At 42.4% G+C, this 23,230-nt stretch overlaps 1 protein-coding gene across 1 annotated transcript in view; it reads left to right on the forward strand.

Annotated features, from left to right (window-relative positions):
• The window catches only part of RAD17 (RAD17 checkpoint clamp loader component), a 278,159-nt gene that overhangs the window by 123,322 nt on the left and 131,607 nt on the right, over window positions 1-23,230 (forward strand). Inside the window, exons 10-11 of the mRNA XM_069224406.1 lie at window positions 1,848-1,959; window positions 20,308-20,505. Of these exons, the coding sequence (XP_069080507.1) occupies window positions 1,848-1,959; window positions 20,308-20,505 (310 nt within the window). The remainder of the gene's footprint in view (window positions 1-1,847; window positions 1,960-20,307; window positions 20,506-23,230) is intronic.

Consider the following 23,230-nt stretch of genomic DNA (forward strand, 5'->3'; position numbering starts at 1 on the left):
AACTGATTTTTAAAATATATATAGATATTATTTAGGTGTGTTTAACAAATGTATATATTTCTCATGGTTAAATATATATATATATATATCTATATCTATATATATATATATATATATATATATAGATAGATAGATATATAGATATATAGATATATATATAGATATATAGATATAGATATATATATAGATATATAGATATTTATTTATGCTTAGCATGTATGTAGGTCTCTGCATAGTTTTCGTATGTTATTTGAGTAGATGCTTATGGATCTCTGTTTTATTTCTCTATCACAATATGCAAATATTAACATAACTTATTTTATCTAGAAGTGCTTGACTATTAAAATACTGAGGAAAATATAAAGATTTAAAAAATTGTTATACAAATACACCAATAAATTAGATTAGATTCAAGAACAGCAACACTTCAAAGTCTGAGTTAATACAATACAACTTTGTACCTCGTTATATCTTCCTTATACATGTATACCCTTTCTATGTAGTCATGTCTCTATATATTTATTGCTTTACTCCTACTGTAGACAGAATAAAATCCTTTGACTCTCTCCAGTGCACTACTCTGTGTCTCATCCCATGCCTCTCTCAATATATCCTCTACCTTATTCTACTACTGTGATCTCCAAAATAACCCTTCCTAGACTTTTCCTTCCTCTATCCTTCTTTGGCTCACCTCAAACCTCATTTTATTATATGTTCTCCCAAACACCCCTTTCTAAATTCTTCCCTCCGATATCTCCCCTTCGACGCATCCCAAACCCCATTTTACTACTGTGATCTTCCTAATCTCTTTCCAGAGACTCTTTCCTCTTCCAACTCGCCTTTTACTCATCCCAAGCCTCATCTTACTACTATGAACTCCAAAATAACACTTTCAAGACTGTTACCTCCTCTATCCTATTCAATCCAACTAACAGACTTGCATTTCCACTGCTCAACTTAACTCATATTTCCCTATGCTAATCCACCACTAATCCTTTGTGGGTTCCGGAGTAGCGTGTTAGTTGGCAAAAAATCACTTTGATGCCTCTTCCGGGGTAGTAAGCTCTATATAATTACAAAATCTGGTAAATTTCTAAGAATTTGTAATAATGCTCATCATTTATGATATCCAAACACAACCATTACTTTCCTTTAGGAAATGTAAACTTAGTTGTTTTCAGGATGTACATGGCTTCCAGCTTCCACATTTCGTGGCCCTCAAATCTCACTGAAAACAGTTGTGATGTTAGCCACATTTTGTAGCTTTCAGCTATGTGTTAAACCAATCTTCTGCCCCGTACCACAGAGGTTGCATGGCATGGTTATCAGCCTAGCCAGAGGGGCTCCGAGCCTGGCCTTGGCTGTGTCCTCAGCTGAGTACCGGTGTCCTTAGACAGAATAGCATATGGTGTGGCCTTTTACTAATCCCAGTGACCAGTCTGCATGGCCGATGCACTCTTTGGGCACACAACATGAGATTTAGCCAATACACCCATCCAGTTGCTGATACCTTGACCTCGCCACACAAATGGAACTGTAAAAATAGCTCATCTTTTCAAACTCTCAAAGCATTCAGTGCCACTTTAGGCTTGTGCCCCATGAGTAGATTGATGTATGCATTTTTTAACCGGCTAAGTTTTGACACTGATGCTTTTCCACATGGAGATACTAGTTTTAGCTGTGGTAGTGTTTGCACTCATGAATGTTTCTCCATTTCTGCACGTACATGCTATACAAGTGAATTAAAATAATAGAAAATACTATTTGTTTGGAAGATATTATATATGGTTGTTGTACGTTTTGAGATTGTGTTCTGTAAATTCTTGAAAGAATCTTTTTTTTTCCAGGGTAATCAAAGTGTTTTTATCCCTGACAAGACATTCCTGGAGTTGCTTTGTACTGGAAGTACAGGCGACATTAGAAGTGCAATTAACAGTCTGCAGTTTTCCTCCATCAAAGGTATGTTAGATTAAAGCATTTTTTTTTTGTTTCATCTGGAATGCTGTTGATCTGACAATGTCTATTTTTAAAAACATTAAAGCTGAAACGAACACTCCAGGGTGAATCAAATACTAGGGTAAAATATTTTCACGGAAAATGAAATGGTTTAAAGGTGACTGAAAGGATCTTTAAATTGACTCAAGGAGTAGACTTTATAGCCTGCTGAAGTTTCTTTGTTTGTTTTTATATTTTATTTTTACTTGCTGTGAAATTATTTGTTTTTTATTATAACTGAGAATTCAACCTCTGTTCACAGTTCGGAGGTGCTCTAAATCAGTTCTGATGGATTAGCAATACAACAATGCATTTAGGGTTGTTCATTGACAGAGGTGATAGTGGCATATGTATGTATTTTCTGGTTAGATTAAGGTTAAAACAATAAACCACAAATGGAGATATCACTTTTGCAAGATTAAAGTCTTAAATCTTAGAAATCAATAGTTGTATTTTGTTTGCACAAAATACCTGGTTTGTGTCAAAAATAACACGCACGGAGATCACAGAGGAGGAGATGCGTGGAAAAATAGGGTGTGCGTCGGAATTTCCAGTGCTGCACAGACAATGTGTAATCTATTTCCTCGCTGCAAGGGGCTTTGCAATGATTTCTGGCTCACAGTCTTGGTTCCTCACTGTGATGCGGGGATCTTTTTGATGCCCAGGGACAAAGGGGGGAAATTCTGGGCATGAGGGAAGAAGTTGCAGGCATTGCATTGATCCGGTATGCGCTGTGTCGATTCTTTACTCAGGAAGTCAGGCTGCGTCAAATTTCCACCCGCAAGGCAGGTGCTGGGTCAGTTTTCTACTCGGGAAGTCGGGCTGCGTCGTTCCGGCTCAGCTGTATGGCAATTTCTCGATCACAAAATGGCTGTGCGTCATCTCCAGCAGGCTGTGCATTGAAGAGATGAAGTCTTTTTGGCCCTGAAACTTCAGAAAACAGGAGGCAAGTTCAATCCAAGCCCTTGGAGAGCACTTCTCAGCAAAGTCAGAGGGCAGCAAGGCAGAAGGGCAGCAGTCCTTCTCAGCAGAGCAGTCCAGATGAGGCAGTTCCTCTGGACAGGTTGCAGGTTCAGGTCCAGAAGTGTCTGATTTGGTGGGGTCAGGGACCCAGTTTATATACCCCAAAATGCCTTTAAAGAGGGGGAGACTTCAAAGAGTGGTTTTGAAGTGCACAAGGTCCCCTTTCAGTACAGGTCTGTCTGCCAGGGTCCCAGTAAGGGGTTTGGCAACCCACTGTGTGAGGGCAGACCACTATTCTTTGAAATGTAAGTGTCAGGCCCTCCACCCTTCCAGCCCAGGAAGACCCATTCAATATTCAGATGAGTGTAGGTATGACTTAGTATCCTGGTTTTGTGGCTGTCTGGGTGAAATACACAAGGAAGCTGTCAACCAGCCCAGACGTTGTTTAGAGACAGGCTGTAAGGCACAGATGGATTTTAAGTGCAGAGAAATGCTCTCTTTCTGAAGGTGGCATGTCTTTAACAGTAATATAAAATCCAACCTCACCAATAAACAGGATTTTCTAATACTATTCTGGCCATACTAAATATGACCTGGTTACCCCTTTCTGCTCCGAATCTAGCACTCAAACAGTATATGAGGGTAGCCCTAATGCTATCCTGAGACAGGAGCAGGCCTCACAGTAGTGGAAAATGAATTTAGGAGTTTACCACTACCAGGACATATAAAGCACACATGCACATGTTCTGCCTTTTTACCTACATAGCACCCTGCCCTATGGGTTATTTAGGGCCTACTTTAGGGGTGACTTATATGTAGAAAAAGGGGAGTTTAGGGATTGGCAAGTATTTTTAAATGCCAAGGTGAAGTGGCAGTGAAACTGCGCACACAGGCCTTGCAATGGTACGCCTGAAACATGATTAAGGGGGCTCCTTATGTAGGTGGCCAACCAGTGCTCCAGGCCCACTAGTAGCATTCAATTTACAGGTCCTGGGCACATGTAGTGCACTTTACTAGGGAATTACAAGTAAATCAAATATGCCAATTGGGAATGAACCAATGTTACCATGTTTAAGGGAGAAAGTATATGCACTTTAGCACTCGGTAGCAGTGATAGTGTGCAGAGTCCTAAAATCAGCAAAAACAGTGTCAGAAAAGTGGAGGGAGGCAGGCAAAAGGTTGGGGGATGACCATCCTAAGGCTGTCAGGTCTAACAGCCACATACCCTATCATTGTCTTTTTGCTTGTGTGTAGTTCCCGGCCAGGTGGAAAAACACGTCTGCAGTGGCAATTATAGAAGTGAATTTAATGGAAGGGGGCATGCGTTGGGCCACCGATTACACCAATACGGCCACCGGCAAAGGGCATTTATAAATTATGTGTGGAGCAGGGTGACTATCTCACAGTACACAAGGGTCTAGTTGCCTTATTGCTTCTAGACTGCTCTTGGAAGAGCACAAGTTCATACTCAACATGGTGAAAGAGTCGGGAGCTTCTTTTGTCAAACCACTAATGAGGTTCTCCAGCTGCATAATGGTGAGGAAATTGGCAATTTGCTAAGTGGCACTTAAGTGGAGGTCAAGGCCGAATGGAGGTTGACAATGAACCGCTAAGCTAGAGGAGCCGATATATCAAGCATGAGGCTGCCCACACAATCATGGTAAGATTTGGTGAAAGTGGTGGTCATATTACAATATGTGCATTCCCTAATGATGAACTGTGGCTAGTGTTTTCCCTTCAGTCAGTCTACTGCAGTGCCTGGTGATTTATATAGTGTGTACATAATGTACCCTTTTACCCACTCACTTGATATAAAACAATCAATAAAACGTATTTATCAAAAAAGTGGTATAGATCAAAATTAGTTCTCTTTCCAAGTGATTCAGTCTTTCAAGACCATAGCCATTCCTCACCCTATTCATGCAGCAGCTGCCTCCTCTTCCTTCACTTTGCACACCAAGACACCGCATTCCAAAGTAAAAAGAAAACATTTCCCACCGTACTGCAGCAGAAACTAAGGCATTCTAGGACTACCTGTGTCCTTCCATTGGGGTAGTAAATATCCACATGCGCCCCGTGCAGCTTCACTTGGATGAGCTTTGGTACAAGTTTATAGGTATTTAGTTCAAGTTGGATCTGGTCCTCAGAGGCTGATCTCTCTATGGGCTCTGTGTGGAGCAAATCTAATACATTCCTCCACATAAAGATACTATTCAAGACAGCCATCATTGCCTCAAGCTGCTCTTTCATTGATGTGGAGACTTCACATTGTGTGGAAGTCCAGCAAGAGAGCTTGAGATGAGTTTTCAGTAGGCTCACAACTTCTCAGCTGCGGAATACCCTTCTGGATGATAGTGTGCTCTACAAATCTGCATAATATAACCTAACATAACACTGATTCTACAGTGGACGCTTACATTTACTGGCCATCTTTTAGGATGGACTTACTAGTTTCAAACCCTCTAACTCTAAGGAATCTCGGATGATATAACCCTGGTGATGATATAAGCTGTGGATTACAGGAGTGAATTTGCAGACATGTTTGAGTCAGGCAGAAGGCCTCTTTTGCCCAGAAACCAAAATGCTCTTTATTCACTCATTATCTCACTCAGTAACTTTGACTAAAGATCATTTCTTCAGTAGTGTATTTCCTTTACATTAATGCACTTTAAAAAGAGGAAGTAATAGACAAGGAACCAGATAGCAATGAAATATGTGAGTGTGTTACCAGCCGTTATCAACCACTCCTCTAACTCAAGTTCACACTCCAACACCACATTCACCTGCAATTTTATTTTGAACTTAGCGAGGGCACTTCATTCAGTTATATAGAAACCATTCAGTGCTACCCCAAGCAATTGCATCCAGAGACACCATGTTCAAATTAGAAGAGACCTTTCATTCCAACAAACTACCTTGTTTCTCCTAGGTTTCTAAAACTAAGTTAATCTGGACTCCAAAGTAGAATCAGTTACATCCTTAGATTGGCGTAAATAATTAAAAAACTTTGACAGTGGCTCAACAAGGAGTTCCTATAATGCCTTATTAAAGGAGGGATTAAAGCCATTGGATCCGGTACCTTAATTCTTTTGATTGCTTCCTTCATTTCTCTTACAGAAATTGGTTTGTCTAAAGCTTCAGTAGTATCTGGATCAATAGAGGGGAAAGTGAAGTCTGCTTTGTAACAATGGTCATCTGGAAAAACGTGACGAATGTATGTCTTAACGTTTGAAACAGTAGCTTCATCTTCAAAGTTCTCTGTCATTCCAGCTTTGCCTTATTCTGATCTTGTAGGCCAACAGCTTGTCTGCCATTTCCCCTTTATCATATTACAGCTAATTAGTATACAACATTTTACATACAGATTCTCTTACTAATACCTACTCCAGTTCTCCACTGACTTTAGACATTTCTTTTACTTGCTCCTTATGCTGATATGTTAGCTATGTTGTACTAGGTCTACTTCTTTCCCTGGATACTATTGTGTGTGTTCTTATCTAACCTGATCATTGCTTTAGCTGATCACAAATCAAACCATCTATACAATTGTCTTCCAAATAGTCTTCACTGCATCCCTAATGGTTTCTCAGAGAGCAGTGGCACGAAATCCATTATGTTAAATTTCCATGAAGAGTTCAATTGGGACTCTGGCAACTACTGCAGTCCCCCATCAAGAGTGAACAGTGGTTTGACAGAGTCTGTGGCTTGATGTCAGTTGACCCCGCTAAAGATCCTAGAGTATTTCTTATAAAAAAAAGAATCTATCATTCAGTGCTACCCCAAACCCTGAATGAGCTACATTTGTTTGAATAAAAAGTAGTCTTGATCACTTCCATGGTTTGCTCTCCATTTGACCAACAAATCTAAATCTGTTGTTCCCTGTGTGGAAGAAGGTGGAGTGCTAGGCTGAAACTTTCAGTTGTGTGAACGATCCCAAGCAGGGTTCAAAGCTTCATTGAGATATCCCAGTGCTATTGCCCCTACTGTGAATTTGAATGTCATTGGGAACAAGTCTGGGAAGGCCGTTCCCTTCCTTCTTGGGTCCTGTACACAAACATTAAAGTGAATGCTATTACCTTCAGTTTACATCTGACCACCACACTCCCTTTGTCATCCAGCCATTTCTCCTTATGGCCAAAAGGCATAGCTTTCTTAGATAAAATAGCTATCCCATGTTTAAGTAGACACTATTGGATGAAAGGGTCTGCAGTAGTAACATGAACATAGCCATGCAACATATTCTCATTTCAAATCTCTTTAATTGCCTTTCTTACAGCATTACAATATGTGCATTTTTTGTTTAACCGTTTCATTAAAGCTTTCCTTTTTTGGGCCATTAAGTCCCTGCACATTTAGAGTAATGAACTGGATAGATGAAATTTATTAAACAAATGGTTGCTCTAGAATGCCAACTGGTGGCACGCACCCACCCACCCACCCACAATGACAAGATGGCACCTTTAAGCAGATAAACATCCCAACTGCTTCATAGTAGGTTTTCTACACCTGCTTAATACTAATTACGGCATAATGACTTTGTCTTTTAAGACGATTTCAGAGTAAATCAAGTCTCTCTACATGTATGTGGTGCAGCTACTGGAGAAATATCAAGTTCCCAGCAGGACCACCCTACATGACACTTAGTAAAGTGCAGAAGAAGAAAAGAAAAGTCATTTCCATTGGTGGTCCAAATATACCTACGTGTCGGCATCCATTGTATTTAAAAAAACAGGAACATTACTTTTTAACTATGTGTGATTTTCAGAGAATTTCTGGGGTGTCATCAGTGAGATATGCAGCCACATTCAGGAGTCAGTAGTAGGCCTCATTCATGGACCAACATGCCATCATTCTTCTCCAGGGGATGTCTCTTTAAGTTCCTGTTCATGCCTCTTCCCTTCAAGCCTGTCAGCCTGCCTTTCTATGTATGCTCTGATATTGCTAGTTCTCTAGGCGATCTGATAATCTTGTTAATGTCTCAGTTTCTTTGCCTAATTGGGTATAGTTCAGTTTGAGACCGTGTTACTTTTCTTCAAGTTTCTTGACAGTACATAGTTTATCTTTGAGTTTGAGGGATAGATGTAAGGAGAAGCCTCATGTGTATGTTTTTTTGTAAAAGTGGTGCATAATTTCTCTGATATCTGTTGTTTTATTAAGTCCTTATTGAAATTTATCCTGAAATGGTAAACGTGTTTCTTTCCCCTTTTAAATGAATGGATTCTTGCTGCCTGGCTGCTTTGATATTTGCCACTTTCACCTGTAAAAAATGGATCTAGGGAGTACATCTGTTTTCTGTTTTTTTTTAACAGGAGTTAAAGCAGGTTCTTTCCCATCCAATTGAGAATCTCAGGGGACTGAGATGGTGATAAAGAACATGTTTTTATTCAGGGGGCCTGGTTCTTTCCACCTGCAGTGCCAAAAGCCTGCTTATGAGTAATTCCCATGCTGTGTGTCAGACAGTGGTTCTCCTTTTACTCACCCTTTGTAGGTTTGCATGTTTACTCTCCTTGGACCATGCTTGAAAATTGTATAAAGGAATTTTGCTTTACCCACTACCGGTCTTTGATCCCAATATATAAAACTTCAGTTTTTGATTTTTTTTGTTGCCTGTTGTGCTTTTGAACTTTAACTTCTTATTGTTAGAAGATTTAAACGTGTGCATATTGCCTCGCACATGAGGGACCTGGTGATTTCCTTTAAAAAAAAACATACGTAATTAAGGTCACACCATGGATATTTTATTTGCAACTGGCGTGAAAATTTATCTCATTCAGTGTCTGCTGATGTCCTGGACTGATTATTATTTCATTCCTTCACATAGGATCTTGGAAATATACCAGTCAATTCTGCATATAATAAAAAGAGAATACATTACTTTACCTGTGGACCATCAGTCAATATACTATGTACTGCCATTAATGTTATTACTAGGGGTGGGTTGAACTCGCTGAATTCCACATAGTTGAAAAAAATAAAATCCACAAGATTCCAATGAGTTCCGCCACTGGTTGGCAATATGCACTTTGCACTGCTCACACAGTGGTTCAACGGTGGTAGCATGTTCCGTGCTGAACAATCAGCACAGACGGCACCACCCAGTGCACCAAAGGGTGCAACTACTCAAGTTAATTTTTCTGCTGCTAGAGTAGATGTTCTACTTGAGCGGCAGCATTCTAACCTCAATGGCCGCGACTACCCTCATTACAAAAATCTCACTGGATGTCCTCCTGGTGAGTAAAAATCGCACTAAGGGACACCAGATCTCGCCTGCCAACTTACCAGTCTGGAGCTTTGCAGGAGAATTTTGTTTTTCCACTTAGCGATTGCCAGAATTTGGCCAAAACCGTGTTACAAGAGTATCGTGGAGTCACCAAATTCCACCAATTGGGTTGGCAGAACAGAATATTCCGCCCTCTCCTAGTTAATACATTAAAGGAATTGTGGAAAATCAAAAAAAAAAATGGAGAGTGGTATTGGTGTGGCATGGAGCTGGTGGTGTATTTTGAGCATTGGTGAGGTAGCGCACTGTCATTTAGAGACAATACATTCTGTATTCAAATGGCCACTAAATCTGCGAAGCTAAAACTATATAGCACAAAAACGATAAAATTCTCTGAAACATGATTTCCAAAAATTATAATTTGTGAAACACCAAGTAAAGTACCTTGTGATCCTACAAAAATCTTTGTTTCTATCACACTTCGATTACAAAAAAAAGTGCCTAATTTTTGCTGAAATAATTTGAAAGGTGTATAGTTAATTTGGTGATATTTAAACGTGGTATGTTAGAAAACAAATGACTTCCTACAGACTTCCATTTGTTTCTTGTACCCCAGCAGGATTGTAACCTAGATCACGTCAGAGTAATAAAAGTACACCCCAGGTTCCAAATACGCAGCAGTTTGTCAGAAGACATAGCCTGACATTTGACCTATGTCTTTGAACGCCCAGCAAAAATAAGCACAAAATGTAAAGGCATTTTTTTTTGCTTATTTGCTTTCTGAACTCCAGCCTGATTATTTTTGGGTATTCTGCAGCTCCCCCAGTACTCCTCCTTCCAGCGCCTATGCCTACCAAAGTCATGCATCTACGAATTCAGTAAAGGAGATTTCTAAAATTGTTATTTCCCTTGTCGATCCCGATTGTTTAAATGTTCAATATTTCAAACCCCCAAGAGGACTGTAATAACGTAGGATTGTTCTTTTTGAGAAATGTAATAAGATCTGTTTTGATTGTACTTCGTTGCCTAGCTCTGATTCTTTCAGTGTTGCACCAACTGGATGCCCTACTCTCACTTCTGAACAATCACTAACCGGTTTTGAGCACCTTGCTCACGTCTACTGTAGAAACTTTTTTTTTTTTTTTAGATAAATCTAAGTCACTATTCTGCACTTAGCTGTTGATTTGGTTGTGCCATTACTATGTTTTTCTATGTCTTATTTACCACAGCAACTGGCCCTTTAAGCTGGAAACATGTGACTCTCTAAACCTTCTGCAAACTATCTGCCCTTAGTAATTTGTGCCCAGTATCGTTTTTGCAGTTTACTGTAAGGTTCTGGAAAAACATGCAAAAACAATGTTTTATCTTTTTTTCTTAAAATTACATCCTATCCTGGACCCAGCTCAGTGTTGCCTTTGACTTCTGTACAGCACTGAATCTTTACTTGCAGCGGTGGCCAGTGAGCTTTTCTTGATCAAGGCGGATGTGCAGTCTTAATTCATTTGAATTTGTCTGCAGCGTTTTACACCATTTCACAAAAGATCATTTAAATAAGGCTTTGGGGGGGTTGGTGTAGGAGGTACTGCTCAGTAGTTAACTTACTATCTTCAGGACTGTTCGTAATAAGTTAAAATGTCCTTCTCTTTTTCTGATGTACCCTGCCAATTATGGAGTTTGTCAGGGCTCAGCCCTACAATTTTTAACATGTATTTTGCTCAATTGTCCCAATTTTTTAAAAACGTTTTTTGTATGGTGTGAGCTGGTGACACTTAGTTCACCATTCCACGGATCACAGTTATACCTATTTCAAACAATGCCTATCAGCCAAGACCAGTTAGATGCATTGCAGTGCCCTAAAATAAGTACAGCCAAGATGGGGGTACTGTTGTTTGGCCACAGTAATGCAGTTTGGTTTGATAATTGGTGGCCAATCAATCTCTTACTCCCACTGCTACCCACCAATGTGAATAAAATGTGGACGTTTATCCTGTTAATAAGCTTTCTTTGTCTAGTCTGAGCAAAAATGATGTGGACCCCCATTGGAAAGGAAAATATCATTCAGGTTACTCTGGTTCACCAGGCAGTCACCTGCAGGGTAAAGTTCAGAAATATTTTCTAATCATTCTCACTGGTGTGCTTTGGATAACAACTGTAGGCAGCCTGGTAGGATCACGGGACTAGAGCCTTACCTGTCTTGCCAACACTCACAGCATGCTTGTCAGCCCTGTATACCACCCACTGCAGCAGTACATGTGTTGTCTTTGAGGGGGCCACAGCCAGAAGCAGCAGCAATTGTCCTCATCCTTCCAGGCTTCCCCTGGCAGGTCCGTTAATCCCTCCTCGTCAAGAGTATGTGCCTAAAGAGAGGAAGGTCCCCTTTTATTTTGCAACCAGGTTTATTAGGGCATCTGGCCTGCAAATGCAATTAGTCCCCTCTTTTGGGAGCCAGTTTAACAAACTGGTGTTTTTCAAATTGCCAGGTAATGGACAATAGCTGCATGTGACTACCTGGGAGAGGAAAGCTTTTTTCTTAATTTGCTTTGTGGTTCTTTTTTTCTGACTGGTGGACACAATTTGTACTCTAAGTTTCGGTTTACAGTTCTGCAGTATGGCTTAGGTCCGGCTCTTCATATCCTCTACGCGTTGTTGTTGGTGTTGACTGTGCGATTGTGGTTCATGCTTGCCCTAAATCCATAGCTTGGTGTCCAGTGGTACACTGACTGGATCAAAATGTTATCTCTAACATGGTTGTCTATGATTTTGGGTGTAGTTACCCTTGTTATGATCCTTAGAGGGTGTGGGCAAGTGTACTTTTTTTTATTGTACACTAGAGTACTGAACTTTCAGGATACCGTCTACCTTTCAGGAAAAAGGAGATTATGGCATATTGGAGTGGGTTGGCATAAGTAAGAGTAGACAGCAGTTCTCATATTTGATTTTTGAAGTTGTGACATTGGGGCTGGTTGCAGATGTTTGAGAACTTCTACCCAGGCTGTGGCTAGAATGTGAGGAGACATTTCCTAGGTCTCATCTTTGTGATGGATCCGTGTCCTTGTGGAGCTCAGTTCTGTTATTAAGTGAATTCTCTCTCACTCTTGCCTCTTCAACAGCGTGGCTGGATGTGCGACCTTCCCTCCTGTTTGAAGCCTTTGAGGACTGTAGGAAGTTGGCTCTGTATGCACTATTTCAAAGTAAGGAATAGTATGCACAGAGTCCAAGGGTTCCCCTTAGAGGTAAGATAGTGGCAAAAAGAGATAATACTAATGCTCTATTTTGTGGTAGTGTGGTCGAGCAGTAGGCTTATCAAAGGAGTAGTGTTAAGCATTTGTTGTACATACACACAGGCAATAAATGAGGAACACACACTCAGAGACAAATCCAGCCAATAGGTTTTGTTATAGAAAAATATATTTTCTTAGTTTATTTTAAGAACCACAGGTTCAAATTCTACATGTAATATCTCATTTGAAAGGTATTGCAGGTAAGTACGTTAGGAACTTTGAATAATTACAGTTGCATATATACTTTTTACATAAAACACAATAAGCTGTTTTAAAAGTGCAATTTTCACAGTTCCTGGGGGAGGTAAAGTATTGTTAGGTTTCACAGGTAAGTAAGTCACTTACAGGTTTCAGTTTTAGGTCCAAGGTAGCCCACCGTTGGGGGTTCGGAGCAACCCCAAAGTTACCACACCAGCAGCTCAGGGCCGGTCAGGTGCAGAGGTCAAAGAGGAGCCCAAAACACACAGGCTTCAATGGAGAGAAGGGGGTGCCCCGGTTCCAGTCTGCCAGCAGGTAAGTACCCGCGTCTTCGGAGGGCAGACCAGGGGGGTTTTGTAGGGCACCGGGGGGGACACAAGTCAGCACAAAAAGTACACCCTCAGCAGCGCGGGGGCGGCCGGGTGCAGTGTGCAAACACGCGTCGGGTTTTCAATGGTTTTCAATGAGAGACCAAGGGGTCTCTTCAGCGGTGCAGGCAGGCAGGCAAGGGGGGGGGGGCTCCTCGGGGTAGCCACCACCTGGGCAAGGGAGAGGGCCTCCTGGGGGTCACTCCTGCACAGAAGTTCCGTTCCTTCAGGTGCTGGGGGCTGCGGGTGCAGGGTCTTTTCCAGCCGTCGGGACTTTAGGTTCAGGCAGTCACGGTCAGGGGGAGCCTCGGGATTCCCTCTGCAGGCGTCGCTGTGGGGGATCAGGGGGGACAACTTTGGTTACTCACGGACTTGGAGTCGCTGGAGGGTCCTCCCTGAGGTGTTGGTTCTCCACCAGTCGAGTCGGGGTCGCCGGGTGCAGTGTTGCAAGTCTCACGCTTCTTGCGGGGAGTTTCAGGGGTCTTTAAATCTGCTCCTTTGAAACAAAGTTGCAGTTCTTTTGGAGCAGTGCCGCTGTCCTCGGGAGTTTCTTGTCTTTCTTGAAGCAGGGCAGTCCTCAGAGGATTCAGAGGTCGCTGGTCCCTTGGAAAGCGTCGCTGGAGCAGGTTTCTTTGGAAGGCAGGAGACAGGCCGGTAAGTCTGGGGCCAAAGCAGTTGGTGTCTTCTGTTCTTCCTCTGCAGGGGTTTTTCAGCTCAGCAGTCTTCTTCTTCTTGTAGTTTCAGGAATCTAAAGTTTTAGGTTCAGGGAAGCCCTTAAATACTAAATTTAAGGGCGTGTTTAGGTCTGGGGGGTTAGTAGCCAATGGCTACTAGTCCTGAGGGTGGGTACACCCTCTTTGTGCCTCCTCCCAAGGGGAGGGGGTCACATCCCTAATCCTATTGGGGAATCCTCCATCTGCAAGATGGAGGATTTCTAAAAGTTAGTCACTTCAGCTCAGGACACCTTTGGGGCTGTCCTGACTGGCCAGTGACTCCTCCTTGTTATTCTCATTATTTTCTCCGGCCTTGCCGCCAAAAGTGGGGCCGTGGCCGGAGGGGGCGGGCAACTCCACTAGCTGGAGTGTCCTGCGGTGCTGGCACAAAGGGGTGAGCCTTTGAGGCTCACCGCCAGGTGTGACCGCTCCTGCCTGGGGGAGGTGTTAGCATCTCCACCCAGTGCAGGCTTTGTTACTGGCCTCAGAGTGACAAAGGCACTCTCCCCATGGGGCCAGCAACATGTCTCGGTTGTGGCAGGCTGCTGGAACCAGTCAGCCTACACAGATAGTTGGTTAAGGTTTCAGGGGGCACCTCTAAGGTGCCCTCTGGGGTGTATTTCACAATAAAATGTACACTGGCATCAGTGTGCATTTATTGTGCTGAGAAGTTTGATACCAAACTTCCCAGTTTTCAGTGTAGCCATTATGGTGCTGTGGAGTCCGTGTTTGACAGACTCCCAGACCATATACTCTTATGGCTACCCTGCACTTACAATGCCTAAGGTTTGGCTTAGACACTGTAGGGGCACAGTGCTCATGCACTGGTGCCCTCACCTATGGTATAGGGCACCCTGCCTTAGGGCTGTAAGGCCTACTAGAGGGTTGACTTATCTATACTGCATAGGCAGTGTGAGGTTGGCATGGCACCCTGAGGGGAGTGCCATGTCGACTTACTCGTTTTGTTCTCACCAGCACACACAAGCTGGCAAGCAGTGTGTCTGTGCTGAGTGAGGGGTCCCCAGGGTGGCATAAGATATGCTGCAGCCCTTAGAGACCTTCCCTGGCATCAGGGCCCTTGGTACCAGGGGTACCAGTTGCAAGGGACTTACCTGGATGCCAGGGTGTGCCAATTGTGGAATCAAAAGTACAGGTTAGGGAAAGAACACTGGTGCTGGGGCCTGGTTAGCAGGCCTCAGCACACTTTCAATTCAAAACATAGCATCCACAAAGGCAAAAAGTCAGGGGGTAACCATGCCAAGGAGGCATTTCCTTACAAGGACTTTTGTCTTTGGGCAGCACTTTGACTGTGCCTGCACAGTTCCAGCCCTTATTCACTTCTAGGTTTGGCTTTTCTGGTTGAAAATGAAACATTTGCTTTTCTGCAGCGAATAGAAAACTGTGTCGTCCCTCACAGATTAATCGGTCCTCTCTCTGTTCTTGTTTCCCACTTTTGTTGTCTTGGGTTACCTATGATCGGGATAGTTAGTTCTTTGATACCGACACTGTGCAGTGTCCTTAAACTATAGATTATCCTTTGCCAATACCCAGTTGTTTGGGTTTTGCATGATGGTAACAAGTTACACTTATAAAGTGTTGACTTTGAGGTATTTTCCCACACGAAAAGGGTTACCTCTTGTGCTAATCTCCATTTCAACCATACCTGATTACATCTTTTCGCCTTTTAAAGTTGCTGTGTTTTATATTGCTATGATGGGCCTTTTTAAGGCTTGGTTGGTCCTAATTTAAAGTTAGTTTGTTGTCCAAGCCACACTCAGTTATCTAACGGCTGTTTAATTTTCTATTAGTACTTCAGAGGTGTGGACCTTTGCGGTGTTCAATCTAACCTCCTTCTGTGTGATATAATATGTTTCTTATAGAACAAGGACATATATGGGGTTGTTGACCCCCTTCTGCTTGGTTTTGTGTTTGTCAATTTTGATTTGGACGATGTTTTCATTTTCAAGACTTTTGTTGCCATCATTTTGGATGGGTGCGCTTACTCGGACTGTTTTTTCTCTACATTGTTTAATTTAAACAAGCATTGGCAAAGCCAATTGCAAGATCTTTTGGCTTTGTCAATGTTTTTAGACATGTGACAGAGCAGTTCATGCTGCTGTGCATCATGGCCTAATGTAAAGAAAAAAAGCTCTTTGGCATGACTAGTGTTGACTGTGTGATAGTAGTTGTTTTTGTAACTTTAAGCATGATTTACAGCAGCGCGGGCTGCTGCGCAACATGTCTTAATATAAATGAAAAAAGCGCTGATGTGGACATTGTTGACCCCATTATAGAGCTTTTTTTTTTTTAAGCTATTGCACAGCAACCCATGCTGCCTCCAGTATGTTTTTTTTGTTTTTTGTTTTTTTTAAAGCCGAAAGGGAGGGAGCAAGCCAGAGGGGGGGAGCAGCAACAACAGGCAGCAAGAGGGAGGAAGCAACAAAAGGGAGGCGCAGGGTAGGTGAATGGGAGCAGCAACAATCCAGGCAGGGTAAGCAACATGAAAGAAGTGCAGAAGAGCAGGGTGGGAGCACCAACTACGGACAGTGGTAGGAGGCGGCCATCAACATGAAGGAGGTGCAGGGAGGAGGGAGTAGTAACACAAGGGACAGAGGGGGCAAGCAGTACATAGGAGGGGTGGGAGACAAACTGCAGACATGCATTCTTCAAGAATTAATGTCTAAAAGTAAAAACACAAGAAAATACCTGCAGGGGCTCTCAGCTAGTAGAAGGACTTTGACCACAAACCTTAAACTGTACTAGGAGGCCCCTGAAGGAAGTAGGAAGGAGCCGGAGACACTGACCAATCAGAAGCAAGGAAACCAGAGTGATTTGGAAGCCAAACCTTTTTTTAATAGATTTTGTCGACCACGTCTCAAGCAAAATCTAAAAACAAAGATCTGAACTAGCTTTATGCTGTGATAAACTGAAAAAACAAGTTTGTGTCCTACATTTTGATTTCTATTTTTTGGGGATGCCTGGCCCACTCTTCCAGGCTAGCCACAGTCCTTTTTTTTTTATATCCAGAAGTCTTCTTACCAGAGACACTGGTCTGTTGGGAGGGTCAGTTCTATTCCTCATCACACATTATCGTCTCCTCCCTTTTCTTGCATAGCTGGTTGCCTGTGTTGGGTCCATATGCCCCAGCTCTTGCTTGCGTTTCTTCTCAGAGTCCACCAATGTTGCATTGCTCTGGTACTGATTCATGAGATGAGGAATCTGCAGGTAGAGTATACATCAGTCAAATAATGTACCTACCTCTTGGTAATATTTCTGTTGGATAATCTATCTACCTGCTGATTACCCACCCACCTCCCCATTAGGAGGAGGATGAGGGTTTTTTATATAAGACTCCAAGTAAGTTTTCCTGCTCTGCGTCTCTGGACATGGCTGGAACAGCAGAGCACAACCATGGTGGTTCAACACCTGGCAGGTTCTCTGAACCCCAGGGCGGACAAACTCAGCCGTCAGTGCCTAACCGATCACGAATGGTATCTCCAACCGGAGGTACAAGGACTGTTGCAGCAGTGGGGAGAGCCTTGGATAGATCTGTTCCTCTCTGCAAAGAACGCGCAATGTCAGCAGTATTGCAGGTTGGAGTTTCCAAGGCAGCAATCGCTCTGTGATGCTTTTCGTCGCAAGTGGAGTTCAGTTCTCCTATGTGCCTTTCTGCCCATACCACTTCTGCTCAGAGTTCTCAAGAAGATCAAGAACGACCAGACCCAAGTAATCCTAGTGGCTCCGTATTGGGCTCAGAGAGTCTTGTATCCCGATCTTCTGAAAATGAGCATCAATCCTCCGATCAGGTTGCCCTTTCTGGAGGATCTTCTGTTGCAGCAGCAGGGGAAGGTTCTCCACCCAAACCTGTCAACTCTGCAGCTTCATGCGTGGAGATTGAGCAGCGGCAGTTGATGGCTTTTGAACTTCCTCCCGAAGTCTGTAAAGGTATTTTGGCAGCCAGGCATCCCTCCGCTAAATTGGTTATACGCCTGCCATTGGAAACGCTTTGTATATTATTGTACAGAAAGGTCTATTGATCCTCTTTCTGCTTCTCTTTCTGATATCCTTCTCTTTATACTTTCCAATGCCCAGCTGAGTTCTGCCTTGCGTACTCTCAAGGGCTATCTTTCTGCCTTATCGGCATTCCTTCGGCTGACTGACCACCCTTCACTTTTCAAATCTCCCATTGTACATAGATTCTTGAAAGCGCTTGTACATATGTCTTCCCCTACGCCCTTTGTTATGCCCCAATGGGACTGGTATCCATCTGTCCTAACATTTCTTGTGTGTGTTCCCTTCGATCCCTTACACAGTTGTCCCGTCAGCTTTCTTAGTGGCAATAACATCTGCCAGGAGGGTGAGTGAGATACAGGCCCTTTCATCCAAGCCACCGTATCTCACCATATTTTCAGACAAGGTTTTGGGGAGGCCTGTTTCCTCCCAAAGGTGGTGACCCCATTTCATTTGGGTCAGAACATCACCCTGCCCACCTTCTTTCCTCCACCACATCCCTCTAAAGCAGAGGAGCGACTCCACCAGCTGGACCGAGAAAGAGTGTTGTCTTTCTATCTTGACCACACAAAATAGTTCCGGGTTGATGACCAACTCTTTGTGGGGTATGTGGGAGCAAAGAAGGGTCGGGCAGTGCAGAACTGTACCAATTTACGCTGGGTCATTCTCTGAATCAAGATCTGCTAGGCATTTGCTAGGAAGCAGCCTCCTGAGGGCTTGAGGGCTCATTCTACCAGGGGCAAAGCTGTTACCACTGCGCTCACTCGGGCGTTCCAGTCCTGGATATTTGTCAGGTGGCAACGTGGGCATCTTTGCACATGTTTGCAAAACATTACTGCCTGGACAATCAGGTAAGAAGGGACGGACCCTTTGCCCGTTCGGTCCTACTGGACTTTTTAGTGTAGTAGAGATATCCGCAGCCCACCGCCAGGTGGTTATGGCTTGAGTATCTATTCAAAGGTAAGGAATCTGCAGCTAGAAGTCTCTATCAGATGAACAAGTTACTTACCTTTGGTAACGCATTATATTACCTAGCTGCAGATTCCTTACACCCACTCATGCCTCCCAGCTCTGTGGATATGTCTAGTAGGGTTAGGTCTCATCGCTTTCAGGGCCCTAGTTTTGCACAGACAAACTGTTAGTTCATCCATGACTGCGATTCTGGGGTGGAAGTTCATGGGTAAAAGAACTGATGTACGCGCGTCGGGTGATGCCTTTATAGGCGACCGTGATGTCACAGACTGCTCCAGCGACGCTGACGATGCCAAGCGGAGCCGAACGATGCACGCCGATCCTCACGACGCCACTCGATGGCGCATGAAGGGTATTGCGCAGCAAAAAATTCTGGATTCGAAGCTGACACCAGGGAATTTAAATGTAGGGAATCTGCACCTAGATAGAGTCTCTGCCAGATAATACGTTACTGAAGGTAAGTCACTTGTTCATTAGTGACCATTTCTAGTGCCATATAGAGCATAATTAAACACTGCTTATAGTGTCAAAAGCATTGTTGATTATTGCTGAAGGTTTGCTAGGCATAGCTGGAGGATAGCGGGGCGTAAATGAAGATTTGCAGAGTATGAGTGAATCTGCGCCGGGGATGGCTGAAGGTGTGCAGGTTATTCTTGAGGGCTTGCAGGGCATGTCTCAGGGTATACACTGGATGGCTTGGGGTGCCCTGAATGTGTGAGGGTGTGTAGAATGTAAGGGTGGAATGACAGTTCATGGTGTGCAGAGCAGCAATCAGAAATTGTGGCAGGTTCATTTTTTTAAGTACTAATATATTGAAGACTTCGTACTAGTCATGCGTTGTCTTTAAAACACTTGAAATAGGTGCTCAGTGGGAGTCCAGTAAAGTGTTCTCAATTTCAATCAATGCATTCTCCTCCATTTATTTTGTTTTGGTGACTATAGTGTCTATGCTGATCTTCCGTGCTTCTCAACTACTTTAATTATTACCAGTGTAACAAGGTAGCACTCTTTACTGTTATTTCAAAACCATTCTCTCATCTTATAGTGTTCCACTATGCGCTTCACTGCATTGTCTTAACAGGTGATGTCTTCAATTTCTTATTTGGATCATTGTGTCAAATGAATGTTCTGTTTATGTTGCTTCTTCTAGATGCACTGTTCATAAAATAAAACAAATGCAAATAGAAACAATGTTACGTTATGTGTATTTGTTCAGCACACTGTCATCTGCAAGGGTATCCTTGTGCTGTTCCTTTTGGCTATGAAAAGCAAATTTACTTTTATTGTTGTCCACTTAACATTTTGGTTTTTTGAATGAAGTCTGTTCTTAAGGTCCAAATGTTAAAATAATTTTCCCCAACTTTTTCACTTTGACACAAGTGTCTTTGTGATTTATCATTTATTATTTATTATTTTTGTATACTCAGTTGAAAATATCATTTACTTTACATTGTTTAAACATTGGAGGGAGTGTCTTTTCTTTTTGGATTCTCACTGCTGTTAACTAAGTCTGGCTGTTGTAGCTAAGTGCATGTAACATAGTATTGTGGTATACCTAGAGGAAATTGTTGATTATTTTCTTTCAGATGGCTCCTCACAAGAAAATATTTTTTCAAAGAAGAGAGTGAAACATTCTTCTAAACCTGTCCTTGCATCATCGGGTCCAAAACAGCAAAATAAGACTGAAAAAGTTCTGGGGAAACATGACGACCTCCAAGCTATAGGTGGAAAAGATGCATCTCTTTTCTTGTTCAGAGCCTTGGGCAAAATACTACACTTTAAACGTAAGTAGCTTACTCATAGGGTTGTATTTTATATGCGCTTTTAAATTTCGATACTAAGGTTTAAAACATTTTAGTACAGTGAGATTAACTATAGCACTCTGCATGTGCAGTTTCTTCTTTACTGGCTGCAAAGAGGAAATTTGAACTTCCATGAAGGAAAATATTTTGTAAAAGCTTTAAAAATAGTTTGGTGTGTGTTTTTTTGTTTCCAGTGGTCATGACACTAAATCATACAGAAGCTACAACTGTCTGTAACCTCTTTTAGATGTTGCGCTGCCTCATCTGCTTTAAATATGGTAGATGGCAGTGTTAATTTGTTACGAATGAGAGGGTGTTTTTTACCTAAATGTTTTGGAATGGAAATTGTACATTGCAGTAAATTTACCAGAGTAGGGCAGGAGTGAACTTTACCACTAACTCCAATTCTTTCCTCTCTGGAGAGAGAAAGTCTTTGGAACATCAAGGGGCAATTGTTATTGAATGAGTTACTCTCATTGGGAGGTGAGTCAAATACTCTAGTGTTAAGGTTTAAGGTTTAGCCAGACAAGTGAACTCATGGGGACGGCCTTGACAACCTTCCTAAAGTTTTGTTGTACTTTGTTCGAAATAAGCAAAGGTGACACTGCAGAACAAGAACTTGAGTTTTTTTGCCCAGTTTTCAAACTTTCTCCTTTGCTCTGTGACCCTCCACTCTCACAGGACCTACAAACAATACAATCACCATCTTTGCAACTCCCCATTCCCCTGCTGTTTACACTATTATTGACTGATTATATGCCCTACAGTCATTGCATTTGCCCCAAGAACCTTAATCACTGCTTCTTTCATATTAGGTGCAGTTCTCAACAGGATTGCCCTTTGTTTCCTTACTTTTGGTATTGGTTATAGAACCCAAGTAAATACTTTGGCAAGATGAAGTTATTACAGGTTTCAGTGGTCCTTGTTTTGGAGGCCCATCTATCTTAATACAAAGGTGTCTTTCTCCTATATTTGTGTCACGCAAATTCGTTGGGGTCATGTGCATAACAGTTATGAATGGCTTTGTGATTTATTCAGGACTGGCAGTGAACTTGGCTGCATTTAGCATGTTTCCAGTAAAAATGCATGGTTGTTGTTTATTGAGCCTCATGCTTCACCCCACAGGTTACTTTTGGGGACTTCAAGTACCTAAGAATATTAATAGCTAGCAGTGATGCACAGGTTTGTGTAGGTAACATATAACAGGTATTGGATGCGCTTAAAAGTGGCTTCCTTCACTTGGGCTCTTACTCACCATCCCTGTTGGAAACAGCGCAGCTGATCAAGATGTTGATACCTCTTAGGTTACTGTACACTCACATTGTTTAAGAACAATGAGATCTTCAGTGTATGCATGGCTAAATGCTGTAAATCAACCAACTAATACATTTTAGGAGGCCTCCATAACACATGAAGTCATAATATCACGAGTTAAGAACTGTACATAACCAAAATAAGGAAACGTGTATTCCAAAGATGTACACCAGGATGTTGGAACCCCATTTTACTCAGTTCTATGCTTTCCCCTTCACTCAGGAATTTTCAGAAAAGAACAAAAAATTCTCCTTTTCAAAGGACACCTTCAGCATTATTGTTGTAACATTGCTCCCTCAGCACTATGTCTGCAACTTAACAGGCACATCTCTGGCTCCTTTTGCCAGTCTGACTATATAATGTTATCCACCTTTTTACAGTACTCAATTGCTTTCAAGCTCAATATGCAGTACATAAATACCGATACTTCATATACGTATAAATGGATCATTTAGTTTAGTGTAAATGAAAATAGCATATAGTTTGATTTTGGTAGAAATACCTTAACATTAACGCTTAGATACCCTAACAGACAGAATATTAATTAGGCCTTGATTAGAATCACTGGTTCTGTACGTCACTGGAAATATGTAAATGGGCTAAGAATATCTGAAGGTTTAGTAACACCCCACAGAGAGCTGTGCATGATCAGAACCTGGGGAGGGTTCTGCAGCCCGAGTAGCCATAGTAGTGTGAGATTAAGGCACAAAGACAGTTTGTTGGCACAGTAGAATTACAAGGGAAACTCTGTTGTGGAGGGATACTTGGCTTAAAGAAATAGGCAAGCTTTGTGGATTCAGGGCATGGGACTTGCTTGGTATCTCCACAGTTGGTGATATAATGGAACATGGAGAACCCAATTCCCTGTGGAACTTTTGCAGAGATTTTAACCTACACCCCTTCCAGTTTCCCAGATATGTGCAGGTAAGACCTGCATGGCATGCAGAGGTATTGACTCGCATGAAATACCAGATTATGAGACTGCTACAGGAAGAGATAACTAAAGGAGAGCGGTCTCTCTCACATATAAAACCCAGAACAACAATATGTCCAATAATTTAGTCACACTCTGAGAGAGGTGGGAGCGTGATATGGGGGAAATGGACGACATCGATTGGGAGGCCGCATTGATGGGCCCCAGAGAGGTGGCTGTTAGGTCCCGACTGTGCCTAATCCAGTTTAAGGTCCTTCACATGGTATACTACGACAGAAACAGATTACACACCATGGGCAGGGAGAATACCCCTACTTGTCTCCAATGTCATGCAGTAAGGGGAGATTTCTTACATACATTGTGCAGGTGCCCCAGGATTCAAGTGTATTGGGCCAAGATAATAAGAGAATTTAGCGCCATTTTGGATATCTCACTCCTGATTGACCCTGAGTATGTTAT

The sequence above is a fragment of the Pleurodeles waltl genome, chromosome 1_1, assembly GCF_031143425.1.
Source record: "Pleurodeles waltl isolate 20211129_DDA chromosome 1_1, aPleWal1.hap1.20221129, whole genome shotgun sequence".
In the NCBI taxonomy this organism is placed as follows: domain Eukaryota; kingdom Metazoa; phylum Chordata; class Amphibia; order Caudata; family Salamandridae; genus Pleurodeles; species Pleurodeles waltl.